The 26,178-nt window shown below is 39.2% G+C and overlaps 1 protein-coding gene across 5 annotated transcripts in view; it reads right to left on the bottom strand.

Annotated features, from left to right (window-relative positions):
- HDAC11 (histone deacetylase 11) overlaps nucleotides 1-6,888 on the bottom strand; it is a 29,188-nt gene extending 22,300 nt beyond the window's left edge. For 2 of the 5 annotated variants that reach the window (XM_075159426.1, XM_075159427.1), the window contains exons 1-3: nucleotides 6,801-6,888; nucleotides 4,876-5,024; nucleotides 1,631-1,731 (exon numbers count right to left, since the gene is read on the bottom strand). In XM_075159426.1, coding sequence (XP_075015527.1) covers nucleotides 1,631-1,731; nucleotides 4,876-5,024; nucleotides 6,801-6,802 — 252 coding nt within the window. In that variant the 5' untranslated portion in view covers nucleotides 6,803-6,888. Of the gene's footprint in view, nucleotides 1-1,630; nucleotides 1,795-4,875; nucleotides 5,025-6,800 lie in introns of those variants that run through there. The other 3 variants (XM_075159429.1, XM_075159430.1, XM_075159428.1) reach the window with 3 other exon arrangements.
- Between the last annotated feature and the right edge of the window lie 19,290 nt (nucleotides 6,889-26,178).

The following is a 26,178-nucleotide window of genomic DNA, read 5'->3' as shown; positions in this document are numbered from 1 at the left end:
ATTATTTTATGTAACACTAGAAAAAGGCAATAAGTGGAAAAGTACTGCAAGCAAATTATCCGAAGTCCAGTCATTACCTTAGAGACCCAAGTTCCTCAAAGCAATAACTGAGGCGGAATCACCTCAATTCAAAAGGCCAAATTTTGTTGTAAGGACTAGTCACGTTACCTAAAGCAGGGAAACAGGGAGACCTTTCCTTCCAACACCGAACTGATTTCCAGTACTGTTTGATCTACTTTGTGCATACCATTTTGTTTCTCTTCAACCAACCTCCAGCCAGCTTCTTCAGCTGCTGCTAAGATACCAACCACCACCTCTTCTTGCAAGTATATGGAATTTCCTACCAAATTCATGCCCGAATTTTAAATGAAGAATACTCAAGTGCTCCGTTATTAAGAGACCTAGGCATTCCCAGAAACACAAGCATCTTTGTAGTCTTCAGAGCTGATCTAACATAAAACTATGCCATTTATTGGTAGATCTGTATTTGTCTGGATTTTAAAAAAAAAAATAGCACCGCAGACTTTGGATAAGGCAATATAGAGGATACCCAGGGCCTTTTCATGTCTAGCCACGTTATTTTTCATTTGCAACTAAGCACTTTTATCTTTCCTGCTGGGCAGGAATTTGCTGGCATGACCCATACAACATCTTCCAGTTTCTACAATTGCAGGAAATATTCTCTCAAGAAAAGGGGAACAAGAGATAGACAGTTAATCACATCTGAATGTACAGGTTTTGAACACCAAGACACAAGTTATACAGACAATTCCCTGTGAAGCCATCGTGTAGGCACTAACAATATTATTACGGTATTCCAAACTGAGCTATGCACATTACATCCTGTTTCAAAAAAGCAATTCAGTAAAAGAGGTGGGTGGTTCTATGGAATTAGAAGCTCAATATCAAGAATAGCTGCAATAAGATCAAATCTAATGATGTATGAAATTGCATGTAACTTTATAGCAAAGAATGAGGATGGGTAAGAGAACTCAGAAAAGGAGTAAGAGAGAAAAAAGTTCACACAAATAATAGGTCCCTTACACAGAAAACTAAAACTTTGCAGAAATAGCAATACAAGGACTCTTTCACTGTGGAAGGGCAAAGATGACTCAGAATAACTTCTTTTGAATTATGAAATGGAAGATTATTTCTAATACAAATCCATTCTCTGCCCTCCAAGTAAAGAGTTGCAAAATAAAAGCCATGTCACCTTGCGCTCATAAAGCAACCTTGCATTAAGAAACATCCAATGTATTTTCAATTTCAGAACCATATTTTACTAGAGTAAATCAAAATTTACACTTCTGAAGACTAAAACCCTCACACTAAAGAGAATATCATCTGCATCTCAAACATTAAAATTTTCTTTATGTTCATTTAACTTTGTGAAATGCCATTTCAGGTCACCTATATAACATGGTAGACTCCCTTTCCACTCCTCTATAGTGTGAATTGCCTATTATTTCTATGTTTTTCTTTCAGTATTCTCAATGACAATGTTGAATTAAAAATTTACCGTTCTATAACCTGTGAAAGTTGATTCTATAACAAATCTAGTAGGGTATCTGTTGCCCTTGACACTAATTCTAGACAGTTTGCTTGAAAAACGCATTAATAAGTACAGCACCTTTAATTTATTAAGGTAGCGCCTTGTGTGAACAACCAAGAGATCTTCATCAGTAGCTTCCCGTGCCTGTACAATCAAGTCATCCGCAATTAGTTTTTCTTCTGAAACAGGAGAGAAATAACAATTGGCATTGCATACCATCGCTTAACTTCCCGTATTTCACCCTGCCAAAGAATTGGACCTTGATGTAATAACTTCATCTGAAACAACTTTTGTTTACTCAGTGTTTACAAGTTTTCCAAATACATACCCTCTATACATGTAAGCTATTAAATTAGTGTGTATATGATAAATATTGTTTACAGAAAGTTTTCAGTGTGTAATCGTGGTAACTACTTCTTTAAACTAAAAGAAAAGACAGATAGTGACAGAGGATGGACAGACACAAAAGAATCCTTACAGTCTAGAGCTTGATACACCAGGGAAGTCTTAGTGCTCATACCATAAATATTCAGCACTCTCTTAACATGCTTTAAGAAATTCCACATCTGATAGTAGTATTTAATTCCTTAAATCAGAGGAGAATTAAAAAAAAAAATCAAAATTCTAAATAAAATAATTGCTTGGACATTCATGAAAGCGAATGCTTACACTTAATTAGGGTATTTCTGTCACACCCCTGCCTCCATTTAATTTCAAGAAATACCAATGATCAGCTATTAATTCTTCCCCTTAGAGACCAAAAGATAGTTTATTTAAAAACCTAGTTTTGTAAGAGCAAGTTACAAAATATCACTCCAAGATTTAAGAATGTGATCAAAGATAATACATCCGAATGCATACATCTGGATATACTTGCCAGAAAGTTCAAGTTAGGGTCAACTAAAAAAGCCAAGGAGTCAGAAACGCAATGTTGCTTTGCATACGATCACTACAAACGACAAATATAAGGCACCATGCTGATCTTCCCAGACAAGTTTTGATATTTAATTGTTGCACAGCTGCAGCCTCCTAAGACTGTACCTATTCTCCAATTTTATACTTGGAGGAGGAAGAAAACAACTCACAAGTGTGAGAGATTTTGTTCTGAAGCATTATACAAGAACAGCACCTGCAACAGCATTTGTTTTGGCAAGCTTACGTTTCTCCTGACTGAGGCTTGAGAAACATTTCATTCATTCATTGGTGCCAGACAGAAAGCCAAACTGCTAACAGTTTCATTCTCGAGGAAGGAGAAGGTAAGCGTAGAAAGATTTTCACTGGTGATTTTCTAGAAGGTGGTAGGGAACACTGTAGGTCACTGTTGCCAGGAGTTGCTACAGAGCCAGAGAAAACCAGGGGCACCCTGAGGTATCCTGTGGCGTCTTTCCGCTTTACAAAGCAAGGAAAGTAAAGTGACTGGGAAAACTAATTTTCTCGGAAAGACTGAGAGTAAAGAGTGGACACTTAACACAGAAAAAAGCTACAGGAAAAGACTTTACACAGAGAAGGAGAAGAAAGGCAAAGGCTTTGATTAATTAAGAAAACGGTCACGGAACCCAAGACTTAATTATTTAAGGTTGTTAGAGGGAAGATCCAAAACTCAGCTACTAAACGGAGTCTTAGAATTCATTTAACCTCAGTTAAATGAATACAAGGCAGCCTAAAGTCGGAAGGGCAATACTTATTTGCAAAAGATCATCAGTTGAAGGAGTCATTAGGACCACATAAATGGAAGAGGCCTGGCTCTCAGACAACCTTTGTCTTGGCAAGAGAAAAAGCCTTTTTTTTTTTTTAACTTGATGAGAAAGCTTAAACTTTCAATGAAGAGATGCCAAGATTTTATAGGCCCTGATCCTAACCTTGGTTCTTACATTTGTATTTCCTTAATGTATTTCTGCCTATATCTTCTGATTTGTTCAAACAAATAGTAAGCACCATCACAAACAGTTCTGCCTGTCACCAGAGGCGTCTCAAAGCTCTTCCCAAAAATTGTCAGAATAATATCAGGAGGTTGATAAAGAATGGATTTATACAAGCTGCACTTATCTTTCAGCCTGAAAAGCACCATTTGCCAGCAGACTGTCCGCAGTCTAAGTTGAACAACTAAGTTACACCCCGCAGCAAGCCGGGCATTAACACCCGTAGTTTCACAAGCCACAAGGAATGTCCCCGTTCTGGTTACACCAGGTGTAAAGCAATGGAAACACAAGGCTATAGGAAGCTAGACACAGTACTCCCAAACTGCAATTCAGGTCTTGCAAGCCAAACTGCTTGTAAGCTTGCAGCTAAGATAAGAAGGATTTTCCATTCATTGCTACAAAACTGAAGTCTGTGTTCTGTTTTAGATCCAGGCTTGGTCCTCAAAAGAAAGAATAAACTGGAACGGCAAACGGCACCTATCCTCAAGGGGGAACTTAAAGGAAATCTTATTCTCATACATTAATCTAGAACTGAAAGTAAGTGTTTGAATCATTCAAAACCTGTTGAGTATCAAAACACAGCATGCTGAGCTATATCCACAAGGCTCCAGCATTCTGCACCTAACTCGGGCTAGGCTGAAAGTCAAGATTCTGGTGCTCACTTCAGAGGTGGAAACAGTTCTCAAATATCCCACATGAGCATTGGCTGTAAAGGCCAAGCAATGAAATTCTGCTCACTTCATGCTTTCATTCAAATTGCAAAGACCAGAAATGTTTTAAGACGGTCTAAGACGTTGCTATGCTCATGTTCCTCCTTACTCCTTTTTACTCACAGTCTTGTAATGCTCTGGGCCAGACTGGAATGAACCAAACTAGTTACTCTGACTAGTATTATTCATGCCTCTGGAGAGAGCAAATCATTTAATGAGCTTGAATTTTCAATCCCATTTCTGAAGTTTCACTCCGCGCACACACCACGACTGAGCAGAAACCAAAACTATGGGTTGATTTAGTGGAGCAGGCTAGAACATACATTTTCAAAGGACTGTGAAACAAACCTCTGTATTGAAAAGCCCTCGTGTAGGATGTTAGCTCTAACATTACAATTTCATCTTGTAAATATTTCATAGGCAAGATCTTCAACAGTGTGTAACACATGACATCCAACTCACCTCAGAAATCCTACAATCAATTTAACTTGCTAAGATTTAAGTCTGCAAATATATAAAAATACTAAAGTACTCCAAATATGATTAAAGAGCATAGCTTAAATCTACACAATGAGCAATGATGATGTACAGTCACTATTATATTGGCAATTATTAACATAAGTCTGCACTAACTACAAAATTTCTATCAGCTTTTGTGCAAATGTTAGTCAAGAGGTATCTTCTGTTATTTTACCTTTCAAGAAATTGATTACTTTTCCCCATTTCCCTGCATCGAATGGATGCAGTTTCTCAAGTCCCATGAATGTGATGTTGTAGTCTGGAGAATATACGATAGGCCAGCATGCTGATGGAGCATCCTCATACAACTCAGTTCTGTGAGGCCTTGAAAAGCAAAAAACAAACTAGTCACCATTTTTAGCAACTATTTACAAAGTCAAATGTTTTTCACTAAATTTCCAAATTACAAATTGAAGTCCATATTAATACCAACTTTAATGATTCCTGAAGATGCTATTTCCCATGGTTACTGAAGGAAACACTCGGTTGTTTAACTGCTCTTCAATGGCAGGGTCAGGAGAGTAACATCTCTCACTTCCAATCAGTACAGTTAAACTCTCGAACTAACCAGTAGTGGGGAAAGAAAGAATAACTGAAGAATGTACACTAATTAATTATGAAGTTCACTGCAGACGTTAATTAATGGAAATATTTGCTTCTCTCCCCTCACCTCTCCAAGTTCATCCACCTTAGAAGGTGCATCCAGTTTTACAGACAACATAACCATCAACAAGTACATTACTAGACTCATGTTTTAAAGTCTGTATCAAAACACAATCAAAAAAAACAAACGACACTGCTGCTACACGTGATGCTTCTAACAACACAAGGTTGACAAGACTTCTAGGATCCTTTCCTAGGAGCAACAGATTATTTTGTGACCAGCTCAGCAAAATTAAAGAGGCTTGCGTTTGTATCTGCGTAGCATACAACCACAGGAGATACTCTCAACTCTAGATCTCATGCCTGTAACCCTTAACCAACACTTTTGCTTACTGCCCCTCCAAATTCTTATATTCTCCAAAACTCAACGGCACGGGCAGCTCAGAGCTCTCCTTCACAAGCCATTCACAGAACAGGCAAGCATTTACAAATGCACACACCGAGTATCTGGTGACCACCTCCGTGCACACATGGGTCAGCAGGCCAAGTCCAAGAGGCAACTCTGTGTTCACACCCAGCCCACCCCACCCGTCATGGCCTCCCGCCTCTGCCGCAGACCCTGCCATGTACTCGCTCTGCTGCCTCATGCAGATACATCTCCTGATCCCCGAAATTTAGCTCAAGTTTGCAAAAGGCTTCGCAACTTACTAAGACAGAAGGGTCCTTTGTCAGGTGAACAATACAAACAGAAAAACCCTTATTTCCAGCCTGAATAGGCTCAAAACCACCCTTTTAAAATCCAGTTAAAAACAAAACAAAAAGCCCAAAGACAATGGAGGTTTTTCACCAGAGCCCGCAGTCCCCACAGACCACCCACACACAGGGCCGGGGCTCCCTGGAGCCCTCCCTCGCCTCACCCCGCAATAAAAGGCGGCTTTTGTAAACGGGGACGTGCCGGCCCCGGCCCCGGCCCCGGCCCCGGCCCCGGCCCCGGCCCCCTCCCCCCCTGGCAGCAGGGCCTCGGCACCGCGGGGGCCGAGGGAAGGCGACGTTTCCCCGGGGTCCGCGCCCTACTTGCAGCGGGACACCCGCCGCCGCCCGGCCGGGGTCGGGGCTGGCCCCGCCGGGAGCGGAGCAGGTGCCCCCGGCGCCCGCCTGGGGCTGGTGCTGACGCCGGTTTCAGGCGGTCGAAACCGCCCACCTGCCGCGGGCGGGGGCGGCGCAGGGCGGACAGGGGGCGGCCGGGCCCGTGCGTGGGCGAAGCGGCGCTGCCGCAGCCCCAGGCCGCCGCCCCTCGCGGCTCCCCGGGCGCACCTTGCGACCCTGCCCCCGGGGAGGGGTGGGCAGCGGGCCCCGAAGACGCGCAGGCCTCCGCCGGGCCCGGACGCCGGCCGAGCCCTCCCGCCGCCCCGAGAGCCGCCTCCCGCCGGCGGAGCCCCCGCCGCAGCGCCGGGCCCGCGCTGTCCCTCTGCCGGCACCGCCTGGCGCGGTACTCACATCCCCCCGCCTTCCGCGGGCGCGCTGGCCAGGCCGCGCAGGGTACGCGGCGCCCTGCGGCCCGGCACCGACAGCGCCAGCGGCCGGGCGGGGCGGAGACGCGGGGGGGCGGGGCGGAGACGCGGGGGGGCGGGGCGGAGACGCGGGGGGGCGGGGCGGAGACGCGGGGGGGCGGGGCGGAGACGCGGGGGGGCGGGGCGGAGACGCGGGGGGGCGGGGCGGAGACGCGGGGGGGCGGGGCGGAGACGCGGGGGGGCGGGGCGGAGACGCGGGGGGGCGGGGCGGAGACGCGGGGGGGCGGGGCGGAGACGCGGGGGGGCGGGGCCCCCGCGGCGGCGGAGCGCTGGCGCCGCAGCAGCGCAGGGAGCGCGGGGCTCGGGGCGCTCGGGCAGGAGACACGGAGCGGCCACTTGCAGAGAGACGGGTGCCACGCGTGGAAGGGTCAGGGGTAGTGCTGTCACGGCTCCGGGGCAAATGTTTTTAACGCCGTCTTACGTGTGGAAACCGACGTGATCTTCGTGACGGACAGGATGATACAAGGTCAAATGCAGAAGACGTTCGATAAAGGGAACTGGGAGGTCACAGGAAAAGCAGTTGGTCCAATGTTGCGGGAGTTAGAAAAACTCAACCCCAATATTCAGATTTTTACATCAGCTGCTGCCGTGATTTTATATCAAGGGCCTCAAAGCTATTCCACGCAAACAGTATCTTTGGATAGGAAAATATGATTCTCGTTATAAAATAAAATGAGCAAGATGCCAGTAGTTGAAGAGACATAGCAGGTCAGCAGCAGAATGAGGAAAACAAAAGTGAAACAGTGATATTACCTAACTGAGCAGCAGAACTCCCACTGATTTTGTCAGGTCAAGATTCATCCCAGGAACACCATCCCTAAATTCAGGCACACAAGAAAAATACGCTAGTTTCAAGTCAAAAGCCAATTTCTAAGTGTACTTTACTAATCCTGTTTGAATATATACAAAAAGCATTTCTTATGCAATTGTACAGCTAAATCAATAACACCATCATGAAAAATGGTCCATCAATAGCAGCAATATCTATCAAACCAAGGATAAATGTACAGAAGCACTTTTTTCTCACAAGGAGTAATGTCTCTTTATGAGAGTTTCAGATAAATGTCTTTCTTCTTAAAATATGCTGGCTTTGGCTCGGCATTCAGTTTTGATGGATGCCTGGACTTCACCTTGGTATTTATTTAGCAGCGGGAGACTGTTATCCCAAGAAAACATTCTATCCCTTTGACATTATCTTTTAATTAACATTTCTTTTTGTTCTGGCCCTTTGTGCACTTGCCTCAGTATTAGTTCAGCATATCTACCTTTTATTCCCTGTTACTGACTACTTAATGCTTGGTGATTAATAATTAGAGTTTGAGTGGTGTTTGGTTAACTAGATACAAATATAACGTGTTGTTATTTCATTTTCATTTAAATTAACTTTTAAACTTAAATTAAAAATAAACTTGCAGACTAGTTTCCATATTTGTTGCGATATTGTAAATTGTTTTTTGTATGCGCTTTCCCATTAATCATTCACATCTAAACTGTGACACTGACACCTCTCCAGATGGAAAGTTTGCTTAGCCATTCCTTTTTTCACGACCAAAAGTCAAACAAAAATATCTACTCCTCTGTTCTGGCTAGCCGTGACCTTTTTTGCTTTCATTTTCCTCCTCTTGTGCCACAGTAAACTGGATTCTTTCCTGCAGGCTGATTCCCACCAAGCCCCCCAATAATAGCTTTTTCTGCATCAGTGGCAGAGACGTGGCCTCTGGGAGGCGACCAAGGAAGTGCTGCGCATATTTAGACTAGTGCCTGTGCACTCTTGCTGGGGTACAACTCTTTATCTCCAGCAGAAAAAGAAATATGCTCAAGACATACCTATTTCCATGTAGGACACACTATTTAAGATACTCTAAATCAGAAAAAGCTGTTTATAGTACATATTTACCATTTGGGCATTCTGTGATTGTTATTCTTGATACCGCCACGGTTCCAAGGAACTGCAGTTGCGGACACCGAACACCCGACAAGCTGCCTGCAGTCCTCGCCCCGGAGGAGGTACAGCCCAGCTGCGGAAACATTTACAGTTAGTTTCATTACCACAGTGAGTTTCTGACAGTTTTTAAACAAACCATATGGTTTGTTTAACATTGTTGTTCAGTCTTACCTTTTTGCGGAGGAACGTAATTATTTCCTCGTCAATTAGGCCCAAGATACGCAAGAGAATGACCCGTGCTGGATTTTGGACTTCTCCGAGCTCCAGTTCTCTGCCAGCAGACTTTTCAAGGCGAATGGATTAGGAAACCTTACAGCGTGGTAGAAGAAACAGAGCTGAGCAAATAATTTTTGGTTCACTCGTCACTCTGAAAAACATTTTTTGAAGAAAACTTGGGGTTCACATTATCTTTTTACAACATTGCAATATTTAAAACAAAGTGAAATTTCAAAAAAAAGCCAGTCAGTCCTGAAATTGTATTTTAAATATGTACAAGTGAAATATTTTGATTTAAAAAAAAAAAATCAGGCTCAAACAAATAATAAACTTTTAAATTAGTATACATTCACAAAATGTACTGGAATAGATGAATCCATACTTTTGGCTGAAAGATATTTCCTTTAAAAGTTCTGCTGAGTTCTAATCTTCTCTTTTCAAATTTGAAAATTAGGGCAACAAGCATAAGTCAGCAGCAAATATGAGAAGATGACTTAAGTCTCTTAGAGTAAAAGCACATACTCATAACAAAGAGAAAATAGTTACAGACCATATAGAACCCAGCCTTCTCTAAATTTCTTGGAATCCTTCAAAATTAGGCCCCAAATACACCATAAAAGTGAGAAAATAGATGAATTACAACCCAGCTCGTGTTATTTCTCAACTGATAGCTCTATTTTCCCAAGACAAAGGAAATGTTTTCTCCTTATACCATTTTGCTTCTGTTGAGACAAAGTGCAACTTGAATGGTTTTGACAATATTATGGATAACGCTGAGGTCCTGTGGTAAGGGAGTTTATTAATTGCTGCATACTTGAAAGCACAGGCATATCATTGTTATAATAAATAACCAGCAACCTATTAACTCTCAAGGTTTAGCCTGTTTAACATGCTCTTCGTTATCCATGATATCATTCCTCTCATGTTGAAAATCATAAAAAGCACCTCTGGGAGGACAGACTGTCTACCAAAGAGAAATACTTTTTTATAATGGGGCTCCAGTTTGAAGTTGATTCAGATAATGGCCCTGTCCTTCCGGGGAACTCTTTTCAGGCCATTCATGTGATTGGTCTCTTTCAAGTTCAGGGATCCACTTGTGCAGATCCATTTGAAGATGGGTCCCAGAGTCTGAATTGCTAGCAAAACCAACTTTTAGCAAACAGAAAAATGAGTCTGACTAATGTCCGATATGAAAAAGACTGGCCGGTCAGGCCTGCCAGTAATTGTGCCAGTTTATTAAATCTGTTCGAGTAATTTGTTGCACATTCATTCTTTAGTAGAATGAGGGAATTTGGCAAAAGCCCTTCATCAGCTTCTCAACCTCCCATAGAACAGAAGATGGCTTCTTAGTTCTGATGTTCCATGATGGTGAAATTACTTAAACATGATAACTGGTGAAACACGGTAAGGGTTTTTCCATATCAAGAAAGAGTGAAGTTAGAGACAAAAGTCAGTGGTAGCAAATTCATGATACTATGAAAATCGGGACTATGGATCCACTCATCCATAATCTATATCAGTGATGTTACCTTTGGGTCACCTGCTACACAGGTTGATGCAACTTACAGTATTATTTTAACCTCCTGGAAACTTTCAGGTTACTGCCTGGAGCTGGAATAATGCAAAAGTTGGACTAATCCCAGTAGGCTTGTTCAGGACTGACGTGCAGCTATCCTCCTCCTCTGTACGGAGGCAGCTTAGCTACCTCCAAAGTCTCACCCCCATCTCTTGTCACGACAGCCTGTCCTCTGTAGAAAAAAAAAGCAGTGTGCAAATCAGCTCATTTTGTTTCAGTTGTAAGATGCAAAATATCCTTCCTTAAAGGGCGAGACACCCTCAGGACTGAAATAAGAGCCACGTCACAAATAGTTTGCTTTCTAACTACCTTGAGTTGAGGCTTTTGAAACAGGTATCATGAAGAAATGTGCTACAGATAAAATCAGGGATGAAGCACTTTTAAAGGAACATCTAGAAAAGGGATTTTTTATTTGCACTGGGACTGACTTTTCCTGTAAAAAAATTTTAATAGTAACTCATTGCATTAATTTCTACAGAAATTTTAATCAGTGTTTTTCAATCAGAAAATAATATTTTGAGAGCTTGTGCTACTTTAATCTCTTTGATCCTGAGGGTTTTGATCTGCCATGTGGTGACATGACTGAGATCAGGCATTTACTTCCGTGGTGTGTAGAAAATGTGAAATTATTGATTCCTGTAATCCAGCAGAGCAGAAAAAGGTCTGTGCTTTTTATAGCTCAGAAACTGATACAGTTTTCTCCCCTTGCTGTTGCTCAGAGCAGCTGGAAATGCAAGGCCTGAATATTCTTTAAAGATATCATTATTCTGCTCACAGTCTTATCTTCACTTTTATTTGCCTAAGTCCTTCTCCCTTGCTGAATTACATCTAACTGCAATCCTCAGTTTTTAAAACAATAGAGCATGATACCACTAACCACCACTTTGTCCCTTCAGTGTCACATGATTTTCAAAACAAGAAAGATAGGCTATCGCAACAGAATTCAGATTATACAAATCCCAGCAAGGGTTTATCCAAAATAGACTTTAAATAGCCTTTTCAAATTCACTACAGAGACTCAGCTTAATGCCTCGAGCCGACGACCAGTGAAGGAAGCCGTAAGACTTGATTTACTCTCATGCACTGTAAACATGTGCAAGTCAGTATCAAAATGGAGAAAATTGTATTTGGTACAATGAGGTGCTTTCTGAAGCAAGAAAAGTTTTCAAACAAATTATTCATTTCCAAGTGCCTTCAGAGGTGCAGCTAGCTACTTAACTGGGTGAACACGAGCACAGGAGAGAAACACAATTAAGTTAATTAGTAACACATTCTCTATTACCTCAGATTTGTCTCCAAATTAATTTGTATTCATTATCCCAGAGCATATTTATACATGTACGGTATATAAATCTGTAATTTCATTGCCAATTACAGATACAAACTGAAGTCTCTTATCTATCAAAACCTGAACTCTCTTATCTATCAAAATAAGCAGGGTTGTGTATAACATGTACAGTTCTCATAACACTCAGTCCTAAGAACAACCAGATACACAAGAACTGTCTTCGTCTAATAATTAGCATGTTCAACTGAGCACGTTTAGTTGATATTTCCTCTGTTCTGATTTTAAGTGCTTTGATAATATGAGTGATATTTAGCCTGTTTACAATATGCAAGAAAGCGGCAGAGTAAAACACAAATTTCTGTCCTGCATTTTCCAAGTTCATTCAATAGAAACACATTCAGACATCTGGTACTCAGCTTGTGGTAAAAGTGTAATAAGCATTGGCAAAATGTTTAAAAGTATACTATTCCTTATACTACCAGAGAAAGATTAAATTTTCATCATAACAATTGTAACAATTTCCTAGTAATTAGTATCGGTACTTAATCAAATTGGGGGTGGAGGGGTGGGGAAGAAAATGCAGTTTTACAGAATATTTCTGAAGATATCAATAAGTAGAAAGGAGAACTCCCACTGGAATAAAGTCTAGGAAGGGACCAATATGTCCAGTCCAACAGTCTCATGAGAAAAGATTAATCACAATCACGGCTATGTCCTTTATATACATATTACACATTTCTTGGCATTACAACATTCTTTAGAAAAGGTACTGTACAATAAGTAAGGACATTCAAACTTATGCTGGAAAACAAATACACGTGCAATTTCAAGTTCCCTTGAAAGAATCTTCTCTAAAAAGATAAGTTAATATAGAAATCTGGTTTAAATATATGGGACAATTATATTTGACTATTACTTTGTTACAGGTTAAAGCCAAGCGCATAAAGCATAACCAGGAGCATGAATTTTCTGCTACCAGCAGCACAATTAGCATTTGCAATGACTAGGAACACTTCTACTGCCCCAAGAGAAGTCAGGGCTTCAGCGAAGGAAGTGAGGTGTGGGTTGTGGGAAAAATCATCATGACACAAAACATACTTGAAACATTTCCAAATCCATTATCCCTTTTCAATATTTTCATATTTCTGTACTAGTTTTAGATTCATAAATTGCAATGTAACAATGCCTCAAGAGATATCTTGAAGGAATTTCACTATCAATATTCACCTGAGCACAGTCAAGAAAAGCAAAGGAACTACAACAATATGAACCATTGCTCCACAAGCTGGCTTTATTCCAGGCTTTGTAGGTTTGATAAGCTCAGAACTATTCAGAAATTCTCCTTCAGAGCCAAAGGTCTTCAGATTAAATTCCTCACTGGCACCATGAGATGTTTACATGTTTAGATAGAGATGTCTTGCGATAACTAGATTGGACATTTTATTTGTTCTCAAATATCACGGCACAACTTAGAGGTGAATAATCAGATAATTGGCACTCAACCTATATTAGGCATGAAGAATTAATATCAACGTTTTGAATCCCTTGTTTTAGCAAACATGCAGCTAGTACAATCCAGCTCCTTATGTCTGGCATTACTAAACAGATGTTTCAGTTGCTGAATGACGATGACGTAATGATCACAAGAAGACAGACATGGTAAAACGTAGTTGAATAAGGCCATGCAGCTTCTGAGATAATCACCCTACACCACTGCATTCAGCCAAACTGTGGTTAGTGAAGGAAAAAACTAAACTGTTACATGAAACATTTCAAAAGAAAAGTGGCATACGTGGGGGATCCTAGGGATATTCAGTGTTTATTTTTAAAGGGTGAAGAACACTCCTTCATGTCATGGTGATCAAATTTTTTAAATCCATTTTTCGGTCACTTTAAGCAACATTTTTAAAAAATTGACTTGATTACTATTGATCCGGAATTGGATATACCGCTCACAGAAATCAGAGGGAGTAGACAAGACTCTGCAACAGTGCTTGCTCTGCTTTCTACCCAGGAAACACTTAAGGAAGCCAGAAATCTATGAAGCGAAGATAAACCCTACCAGCAAGGAAATAAAGTGTCAAAGGAGAGCCTGCATCGGCTCTGTGTAGCTACAGCATGACTCTGGGATGCTCTGGTGGGTGGCCAGAGGAGCCGTCGGCCAGAATCTACCCAAGATCTAGTTGTGACAAATATTGCCGCATCACACTCCCACATCTGGGATGTGTTCTGTGTTTATTTTCCTTAGAACAAAATAACATTTCTTAGTTGTATTGCAATAAAAATTCCTACTGGTGAAGAACCATAAGAGATATATATGCATATATTTATATATAAAAAGATAGTAGAAGTAACATGGGAACAAAGATACACTCAGTGCACCGTGATGCAATCCCAGTTCAAGAAATACTTGCTTTTTAAAATGTCAAAGCCAGGAATCCTTCACAATGTCACAGGAGAATTTCAGAAAAAGATGACCCCTTCTGTTTTCCTCACCATTTTTCATATGACTAATACTTACAGTCAGAGCAAAACAAAAACATGTTTTTCAACTATCTCAGCAAAAGTCCTCTTAATGTGTAAGGAGCAGCTCATTTCTTATTTTTCTTCCACAGGAAGTTATTTTGACAAAGATGTGCTGATCACAACCTGATAGTAATAAATCTCCCTCATTTCTAAGGCTAATGGGCTGCTCATCAGTTGAGGTCTGCAAATGACCAGCAATTAGCACCCTTCTCATTTAGCTACTGTGATTATACCAATTCTTGTATTAGTGCTGCATTAATTGCAGCTTATATTGTCTTGATTCAGGATGTGTGATGATTTAAAGCTGCAGCAGGGGGTGGAGCCTTTTCTTACTTCCCTCAGCACCAGAAAAGCTGGAAAAAATCACTAAAACAACAGGTAAGGCAATTCATCTCCCTGCCTGCTGACCTTGCATGTTGCAGGCTTCCATTTCTTCTTCCCACTCAGTCCTTCTCTCTAATCAGTGAAACTCATGAGAGTATTTGCTGCTTTCTCAAGTTTAACTATTATTTTTTTCTTATGAAATAAGAGATTAACTTCAAGGTGAGTAAATTCTGCTAGGTCAGCCTGGTCTTTTCTAGGGCTTCAGTTAAAATTATTTACCTTTGTAAAATCCACACATCCTTGGGTTATATGGCTCCTATGAGGGAGACAAAATCTCCTATTTGGGACTTGGCAGAGCCCCCAGGGGTTTGCAACTTCACATGTATGTAAAAAACTGTTATGGCTGAGTATAGTGAACCAAAATATGCAATGAAGTTCAATTCTTTCTGGGCTTTCCCCATTTGAGAGCAGTATCAACCTTGCCTCTGAAACTGAGTTCTTAATAATTAGGACCAAAGCTTTTCATCAAATGCTCACTAATAACGTGCTGTTTCGGGGGTGCCTGAGGTTGGCATTCTAAGGTTGGCATTACAGAATTGTTTTATCAATGTCAGAAATCCTTGTGTATGCCCCTAAACCAGGGCATTTCGAATGAGTAGTTGTGAATTGTGCATCTGTGGCTTAGTTGTCCACCAGTGTATTTGGTATTATTAATACCACTACTCCTATAATTAATACAACTTTTCTGGCTTGCAGAAATGTTGAGATCTGTTTGCTAGTGGTGGCTCTTGGATGGGTGGATGTGACAGAAAAGGAAATTAATTATTCTTCTCCAGAGCATGGTTTGAATCATGTGCAGTAGATAAGGTTTCAGAGCACAGGCTTGAATAATGAGGAGAAAACAAAGTAGCTAAATATCCTTTCTGTGCCCTTGAGTAGAACAGGGGTTCTTCTGAAAGGTCCCTGTCCATATACCAGCACTGCTTGAACAGCTAATTAAAGATTACAAAATCTTACATGTGAAAAAAAAGGCATATTAAGTTTGCCCAAGTAATCTTATTCTGGTATTTCCTAACTTTCCACGGGGTTTGGCTTTTTTTTTTTGTACAATTTTTAGCATATTTTTATCTGAACTTGTCTGTATGTTTTGTAACAGCCTGTCTTCTAGCAAGCTATTATTGGTTTATTTGAATATTTGCATGACTAAACAGTGGCATTTGGTGAAAAAGAGAACAAACTAAATAGTGGGGTTTTTCCCCTGAATGGATTACCCTCCTTATAAAACCCAATATTCCCCTCTCCACAGTGCAAAACTAACCCAAATTGGAAGCCACCTTCCATATAAGCCCAGCTGAACAGTTGCAGTATGTTTCATTCATTTAAATCGTCAAGACATCTAAGCCTTTGGGGAGGCACCTTCTTCATACTTTCAAATGTGTTTAAGCTGAAGGCCGGAGGCATGAGATCAGTCATCACAGATTACTTTTACTCCACTGTAAATGCTCCGTTCATTTGGTATGATGCCAGTGTCCTACTGAGAAGACCACAAAACATCACAGCGTATTTTGGACTCGAGGCGAGCTGACAGATATGTCAAGTTACAGATAATTAGAAACAAACTCCCCAGTAAATACCTAGCTCCAGAAACAGAAGACTGTGAGTTACTCTGGCTGGGTTTGAAACAAGCTACGCATAATATTTACACAGATTGATGCTGTCTCCTGGCAGTGCGATATGTTTTGGGTTTCACTGTGCTTCATCTTCCCTCTTCCTGGAGTACTTGTACAGAGCTGACTGACTAGCAGTGATGTAGTCAAGCATAGGTAGTGTTTATCCCTTTCTAATTTTGGCAACATACACACTAATTTGACCTCTCTAGAGAATGCTCCTCCTTCCTGGTGTCTGCCTTGGAACACTGAGCAGTTTACCCAGTTTGTTAATTATTAGCCAATAGCATTTGTCTGCTCTTTCTATAAACTGTCCCGGTTAGGGATAGCTGGGAGAAAGGGAAGGAGGAAGAGGTGAAGGACAGTTCCATGTAAACACAGAACTTTGGGCACCTTCTCTTTTTCAGTATGAGATATATAAACTGTTGGTTCATTAATCAAAAAGTAAATCCTTACACTTTACAAAAAGCTAAATTTCAGCAGTTTGCAAAGTGTATCTGTTTATTTCAACTGCATTAGTAAGCCATGTATGTAATACCCATTTGTAATACCCTAGCTAAAATGTAATTAACATTATTCATTCATTATCAATGTAGGCTAATGCACTGGAAATGAAGAGTAACTGATGAACTGCAGCAAAATGCAAACACGTAATGTATGTAAGTACATAATCTGATATAATCAATGGCCAGGTATAAATCCAGGTCACCAGCCTGAATTACAAGTCCTGGCATGCAGGACTGTTTTGGGAATGATGTGTTGTCTTCGGTTGTCTCTAATGTGTAAAAGACAGACTGTTAAAAAATTTTTCATTTAAGTAGAGAAAACATTTAAAAAACATCTATTTTCTGCTTGTGGATTCATTACAGTCCCCTCTGAAAGTAGATTTATCTGGTTCAAAAGATATCTTGCTTGGCCTTCTAAGACATCAAAGTTTTTCTTTAACTTTGGTCTCTACCCATGCCAATCCAGTGCCAGTGGAACAGAATGTAGAGTCTATAGCAGGATTCAAGACAATATTTCCAAAATGCCAAGATTTTGCTGTTGCAAAATGCAAGCAAATGTGAACTTCAGGCCATATATCCACTTCAGATACACTCCTCTCACAAATCTGGATCAATTTATAGCAAAAGATGTAATTTAAATATAACAATCCAGAGGGCATGCGGTGTACAACGATATGTACATGCATAAATCTGCTGAGGGGAAGAGCACCTGTAATTATAATGATACTTTTTTTTTAAAGAATTTGGAAAGTCAATAAAATATTTAGATCCTTTACAGATAGTTTTTGCACTGAAGGAGTATCTTGTGCTCAAACAAACTGAATTGTTTTTAATTAAATTATGTCCTTTACAAAAAGATCTAGGATTAAGAAAAGAGCATAGTTAAGTGATTGAGATATTGCTTAATATTTGAATTCTGAAGCAAATGTTGCTTTTTGCAAACATAGTACTTGTACACGCACATAGTCCCACAATATAACTCATCTGTTTAGTTCATTGCAAGATGAAAATCAGACATAAGTTGGAAGGAAAAAATCTTTATGGAGCTTTCAGTGTAATTTTTTTTAGTGGAATAGAATTATAGTCCCTAAAGCTAAGCAGATGCAAGATCCAATCTGAAAGAAAACTCCATGAAGGTCAAACAGAATGTGTTCTGAACTCACGAAAACAAAGTACATCTTATTACAAAGCTACAGAATAGATAGTATAGGGTTTGTTTTTTTTTTTTAAATTTGGGTTTTAAATTTAAAAATTAGGGCTATTCATTATTTATACAGAAAAATCTCATTTGTCTTCTGCTTTTCACCAAGTGCTTTTCAATTTGAAAGGGTCATTTGATTGTAATTAAGCCAAATGTTAGTGAATAATTCACTACCTTTTTCCTTCATCCTGTCCTATAATTATTAGCGCCAAAAGGCTCAAACTTTCAAATAATAACAAATCTTTATTCAAATAATTGGTAATAATCAAAGACTCAAAGCTGTTACAGCAGTCAGTTATGAACAAAGAAGATTCTGTTTGTGAAATGAGAACTAATAAGTTAAAAAAGTAAATTTTCATCAACTTAAATATTTCCAAAAACGTAGCCCTTCATACAACATACTATTGGGAATCTCTGTGTAATTTCATTTGATAAACGCAGCCCTAAAATTGGCATCCTTGTAATTAATTTACGCTATTGCATAAAAATATGGGGAGAATAATTCACAAAGAGAAACTATATGCTGCAGAGTTGCTTTAAGTCTTTTTTCCTCTTCCCATGAATTATTTCAGATACCTAAGTAGAACTCCATGATTGTAAATTAAGCCAATAATGGGCTATATGGAGATTCTTCTAATTTTATTCATGTGTTTCACACAACTTGTTGCAAACCTCTTACATGAGAAAAGTAAGAAAAAAATGTTGGTCCACTGTTACTAAAATGAGCAAAAATTTAAAAATTGCATGAAAACCTGTTGACAAACACCCTTCTGTGGTTTCAGTTCTGGGTTATGACCACAACTACAAAGGACTATTTGGCAATTCCACTGGAGAAAAAGTTAAAAATTGCAATTTCATGCTGGAGCAGAGTTCATCTAACAAAAATATTTAGTCTTGTAGGATTACCGTTGCTTACAGTGTAACTAACCTTGGCTCTAACCTCAGCATGTGTAATGCTAATGAACTTATAAGTTGATCTTCCTGTCCCTTTATCCCCCAATTAGTATGCTTGTTAACTGATCTGAGATAGTAAGAACTTACTCAAAAGGAACCAAAACCATTAAGAAAAGCAAATGAGAAAAAAGGAGAATACAAATGTGTCTCCAGGATCCCAAGAGGACACATTTATAAAGAACAGAAAAAACGGTGTCATCAAGATGCCAGCTAGTTAGGAGAAATAAAATGGAAGATTGGTGTTGATGTGCTCAGGGTGATCATAAAGGAATGAAAGTAGACTGACGACATCTTGTAGAAAGCAGATGTTCTCTTGATAAATCGACAGAAATACATTCAAGAGAATATCACCAAATGGCACTGAGCTTGATAATGAAAAGCAAAGGGAGGCAAACTATCTTCACAGATTCCTACACAACCCAGCATGTGTTATAACAATGGGCTTCCAGCTTCTTGCGTCAGAAACAAAATAGTCTTGAAGATGGATTTAGGAATTATTAGAGACATGGCCCTCTCCTATCATATCTCATGTGAGATGGAATGACCCTAGCTTATTGTAAAATATAAAGTAAAACCGGAACTAATATTTTTCCACTCTATTGTGGCTCTTTTCTATGCTATTTTTTTTGTATTGCAAGACTTTATTTAGATTTTGACTGCTGCTGGGCATTGAGAAGAGTTTTTAATTGTGCTGGATGCTCTTTTTCCCTTAGCAGTCAGCGATAAGTTAGAACAGGGCCATGCCGTACAAGCAGTTCAGATTTTTCATCCTAATGTGCTCTACCCTGCATCTGTCAGTGTCTGAATTTCATCAACCATTATGCTGCCAATTTGTCTAGTTCTGTTTCCAGGAAGTTCATCACAGCCTTCTCTTACAAAGACTTATACTAAATAATTTTGTCATCTGCAAATCCTGCTGACCTCATTTTTTTTGTTCTACCCCTCATTTCTGCCTCTCTTGGTATTTAATGAATGTGTTGAATACTAACTACAGTACAGATCCTTGGGACATACTAATGTTAACCTCCTACTGACTTGAAAACTGACAGGCTAATGAATTCTCTACCTAAGAACAACAGCGTTGACAATGAAAATCAGAATGACTTGTGATTTATCCCTAATCAGGAAAAAAAACCCCACCAAACCCCAAAACTCTGCAAGTACAAGCACCTGCAATTTCCACTTACTTTTATGGGACTTGTGAAAAAACAGGCTACTTAAGGAAAAAGCGAAACCAATTAAAAAAAGAGGAATCCACCTCTGTACACCTGTTTCACTTGCTGTTTACAGAATTATTGAGCTATCAAACAGTACCTTAAGCATTTTTTCCCATATGAAATTGTTAAAAGTGCCTTGGCTAGAATATCCTTGGAATGTCAAAACTTGTTTAGGTATTTGATCCAGAGAGGACAAGGTATAGAATTTATAGCTAATCAAGCCTAAAGTAAAAGATGAACAAAATGAACTGAACTAATAACTACTATAGCTATAATCATGTTGGCAGGACATGCTTCCTTGTCAAATCATTTAGTTTTTTCTACATATCAGAAAATTTCTCACATTTCTCTGGCACTCTGGCTACAGTATCTGTAGCAGACATTTCTATAAGCAAAAAATATATTTGGAACAAACATCACCAAGCCACAAAAAAAAGGGCAGTTTCTTAGTGTTCTGCCACTGTTATAAAAACTAATGTATTAAAACTTAGATGTGTTATAAACATCAGCAGAACGTTTAGAGTTATTTCTGAAACTATTATACTTCAGCATGTAAAAAAGTGTATAATTTATACAGCAGCTTTAAAATACTCTAATTAGTGTCTTCCAGATACAAATCCTGTTGTTTGAACTTTGTACCAAGGAAGAGCTAAAAGAATAATACAAAAAATACTAGTTAATATTCACATGCTCTTGAAATGAACCTCCTTCATTCATGAACATTTTGAGAGATCAAATTTTATCAGCACAAATGTTCACAAAAAGTATACAGGTGTAATAATGCATTTAAATTATCAACACTTTAATAACCTGTGTTACTGAGCTAGTAGGCATTTTCATAGGAAGCTATAAAATTCTTTGGGAAACGTGCCTTGTCTTAACAAAAGTTTTCAATATAGTTTCTAGTCAAAGCAGATTCCTTTACTTGTTAGAAGATTTTACAAAGTGCCTGAAGGCAGATACAGGTTCCTAATGTGTGATGCTGAGAAAATTCTGCTAAAGTTCAAACCAAAATTGGGCATTCTGCCTTTTAAGTCCTATTGGATACTATCTGCATCATTAGGTACACACTCACATTTAATCATCTGGATCGCCAACTTTAGAAACTAAGATCCAATCTCAAAGATAAATTACGGCCTAAACCGAAGTGAAGGTCATTGTAACCCTACTAGACTATACTTTTCAGTGTCATGCCAGAGTAGGGCAGCATTCAGTGTGTCCTAATTCTTCTCCATATATCCACCATAGCAATTTAGATGTTTGTTGTTCAGGGGAACATTGAGCCAGATGGTACAGTCAGATTTACTGTACTCGGAGATTTTAGCATGCGCAGCAACTGCGTGCAAGATTTTTCAGGTGCTCAGCAAGAGCTAATGCTATTGTCCTGTCTGAAGAAAGTCCTAGTCAGCCTCCAAATTTCACCTAAATCACATTTCCAGGCATGATACAGGCCACCTGGGCAACCCAAATGTATAGCAGACTGGGAAGGTGCTTGGTATGTTAGACAGGGATATTGAATGTTAAGAATAGAATTTCTAGCGTGATCTCAGATATCTTTCATGAGTTTTAGTTGCACGTCTGCAAAATGGGGATAACGGGCAGCTGTGAAAACACATTAATTAAATACCTGTGAAGCACGCCGTACCAATAAAGTTGCAGTGTAAGATGCAGGACAGAAAGGGCAACATTGAAAATGAGGCTTGCATGTAACTAGGAGGAGTCAGAGTCAACACAACAATCAAAAAAGGAAAAAGATGTATTCATGTAGAGATGGCCACAAGCAGCAAAATTCAGACCTCAGTTTCGATGGCCACGGAGTTCAGCTTGCTGTGCTACACTTTGCTAGCTTGGGCACAATTTTACTCATGCAAGCTGCGTCTGTATTACTGGGACTAGGCCTTGATTTGCCAAGATTCTGAAAGTATTTTTAAAAAACAAGAGACCTTTAAAATCTCTGTCCAGTGCCTCATTATCTGCAGTGAATTTGTCTCAGTGACACTGTATTTAACTTTTTTTTGTTACAAATCTGCAGTTGCAAATTCATATTGAGGATAACTTTTTTGTTTCATGAATGATGTTTTTTTTCAATGTCGAATATTCCATTCCCCAAGGTAAATTGAGTGGTAGGTGGCCTACCTGGAAAAGTGACCCTGAAAGGAATTAAGGAGACAAAACAGAAATCAGTTCACTTCAGTGCAATGTGTACACTATATGTTATATTCTGCTGTATATTGCAGCATTTCCTGCTTTTTTCCTATCATTCTACTGCAGTAAGTGAAATCTCCTTTGGAAGAACTCATTATACACATAACAGAATTTGTGTCAGGTTTCTTCAAGGTCAGCAAGAGGTGCTGAATTTGTTGTACTTATGTATATATATTAGAATGGAAAAAACATAATTTATTTTGAATAAAAAATTTTAATTCTACAGTTGAAATGCATACTATATACTGCCAGTATATATGGAGAAACACAGAGGAATTCTGACGGTCTTGCTGTGTAGGTACAGAAGCCCTCTAGATCATTGCCACTGCTGAGATAAGTGAGGTCAGAAGTCTACTGCAGGGAGAGAATGGGAAAAATAGAAAAGATGATGGAACTTTATAAATTGTCCCATGTTGGTGTTTAAAGCACAGAAAATAACAAACCAATTCAGAACACTGTTAACGTTTTAAAAAGACTCAGAATTATTGTATTTGATTGCCCAGTTAAAATTTCTGAGGTGTACATACCCTAGTTTGTAACCAAGTAACCTTGAAAAGATCACAATTCCTTAGTACTACTAACCAAGTCCTTAAACATATTCACATGCCTATTTATAAATTGTATTAATTATTTTCAAGATTTAAGACTACTGTGTTTTTCTAAATCTCCCTGATGTATTTAAAGCAGAAACAAAGGTCAGGATTTTTGTTTGTTACTTGTCCCGTCTTGTGAATTCTCATCGCTCATGTAGTCATTCAGTTGTTCAGTGAGTAGCTCATTAATATGATTTCTATCTGTGTATAAAGGCACATGGCAAAAGCACTGTTATGTAACAGTTTGAAAAGACAGCTATAAATAACCTACTTGAATAACCATAAATTTACATTAGAAAGGTAGATAAACTCTGAAGTGAAAAACGTTTATTTTTATCTGATGTTCCTGTTTCATAATCTCAGTGTTATCAGACTCATCCTGAATAATTTAGTAAGGTCTTGGGGTTTTATACCATCTGGGAAAGTCTTGCATATCAAATGTATTTATACAATAAGAACAGAGATTTCAAAAGAGCTACATTTCTCTTTTGGGTCTCGATCTTACTTACCTGGTACACATTCAGAAACTCCCGGTGACATCCCTGGCAGATTAGACTATGCAAAGAATGGCAGGTTTGGCCCTTATTTTACTGATTTTCTAAATGCAAGTGCTCCTTTCTGAATAATCTGAAGGAAAGCAACTTTGATAGAATTTTAAGTTTTCCCTCCTTATTACCATTAACTGGCTGCCTTAATGTTGGAAATTTACTGAATTTATGCCTTCCTTTGGCCAAACATCTTCTCTTGGAAGGAAAATACTTGGAAGGCATAACCAGTGTTCAGTTTTATAGTGGCTATCAATCCATCATTATCTCTGTAGAGAACACTTGTAAGGCTGAGAGGATGTTCTCATAAAATCTTCAATAGGCCTATGAAGATACAGAAAGTCTAATACAGTAAATTGAACATGATAACTCTACTAGTAGAGAAAGTGATAAAGAAATAATTGAAAAAGGAATGTTGTTTTATGCACTCTGGAAGTCTACAGCACCTATTTTAAAGTAATGAAGTGTAATGCCCCCTCTAACAATTTCATCTCTGTCGGTAGGCAGGAGCAGCTGAACAGAGACTTAATGCAGAGGCAGGGACCTATGCCATGCATTTTTGGAGGCAGGATCAATGCCTAATTAATGAGCTTTGCCAGTCAAGCTTATCAGCTGTGTACATTTGTATGTATGTAAGATCTTTCATTTAATTTTTAAATAATGGATGGTTACAACTACATGCTCAAACACAATGATCTATGAACTACTAATTCCCATGAGCCTTTTGCTGGTACTAAGGGACACCAGTTGTAATCCTGTTCCTCCGTTGACTGTTTTCAAACTACCTTTTCATATATTGGACTGCTTTAAATACTACTTTGACTGACGTTTCTTTGGTGGAGATATTTTGCAAGGCTCTGCAGCTATGAGGATGGAACCAGATAGCAAACTAAGCAGGAAAAAAGCATAGCAATGAAAGCCATAGAGCTGGTCAGCCAGGAAATACACGTAAAGCACTAGACTTGGAGATCAGCGATGGGTAAGATGGACACAAAGGGGGCAGCTGAAGTGTTACAAGATGCAGTCTGATAAGGAGGAAGGAAACTGACCATCTTTCCTAGCAATTTTTGCAGGATACTGTTTTATTCTTCAGCTTAAACACAGACAGCATCAGACAAAGAAAGGCCCGTCACTGTTATTCTCACCTTAAGTTACTATTCCCAGAGCACTTTCTTTCTCCAAGTCTATTAACCTGTCCTTTTCATCTCCTGCTCAGCCTGGTGTAGACAACTCCCCATCTCTTCCCAACCAGTGTTTCATCCCTAGAGGAACAGTCTTTTCATTAAACGTTACTATTATTTGTCAGTCACTCTTTAGGCTTTAAATCAAATATTATTCTATTTGAGAGGTCATGAGCGTGATAGCGCAGAATATTTTTCATCGTTCTACTGTGTGAGCCCTGATTCTTCCAGTTTAATTAAACTGTTCTTACAATTAAATTGTACACAATGCATTTAGCTGCTGATACTACACAGGGCTGGCCCTATACTGTTAACACATGAGTATAGACATACCTGCAAGGCTTATGGTTGGAACTGTTTTGAGTTAGCTTGACCCAGTACACCTCATTGCCTTATCATTTTGCTGGAATTTCACCTTCTGAGTTGCAATTATTCAGAGTTGGGTTTTTTGGGGGGTTGAATTTGGTTTGTGGGGGTGTTTTTTTTAGTTTTTGTAGAGGAGTGTTTTTAAAAATTTTAAATTATTCAGACATTTTAAAATATGAAATGCCTGAAAATAAAGTCAGGTGTTCCTTGGCCAGATGTTTTTTTTTAGTAACCTTTTTTTTTTCCTGAATGAACTCTAGAACCTGAGATTTTCTTCATTCAAAATTTTTTCAGAGACTCAGGCCTCAATCCAGGAAAGCACGTATGCATAACCCTAATATTAGATATATGCTTGGTACTCATACCAAGTTGGTTTAGCCTTCCTGACACGACGAGCCCCGCAAGTCTTTGTACTGCCGAAAGACATGAGACACACATATTGTATACCCTTGAGATCTGAGGGCTGGGGAAGCATCGAGGCAATTCAAAGGACGATAGGCAAACAGGCACCATCATCACTGTGCCATTCAAATACTTTCTTTCTTTGAAGAAGGATTTAAAATTATTTCACTGCGAACAGAAGATCACCTCATGATATACTGATACACATTTTTTCTAGCTTTATAAAAAATATCTTTCCACCAGAAATTGATTAATTTAAAAGATTTAATCCAAGTATATGTCTCCTTGCTTCCTTGGGAGTGTTTTCAGATCTTCAGACCAACCAAGTGAGTTTGTAAAATCTTTTAGTAATTCTCCCCCTTTTATCTTTGTATTTCAGTAGAAATAGCATCAGCACCTGGTGTTTTGTTATTTACTGCGTGTATTTTGATTGCGTCTTAAATCTTTTTAAAATGTAATTCTTCCACAAATGGCTCAGCTGCTTGGAGAATAACCATTTATTGTTTGCCTTTATCACTCTCACAATTAAGCAGCTCATTAAAGTACTTCCTCTATCGTTCTATAATTGCATTCTTTGTGACTGAGAAATTTC

Source organism: Calonectris borealis, chromosome 10 (assembly GCF_964195595.1).
Source record: "Calonectris borealis chromosome 10, bCalBor7.hap1.2, whole genome shotgun sequence".
NCBI lineage: Eukaryota > Metazoa > Chordata > Aves > Procellariiformes > Procellariidae > Calonectris > Calonectris borealis.
Note: the sequence above shows the minus strand (reverse complement) of the source record. Positions and strands in the feature narration are given on the sequence as shown.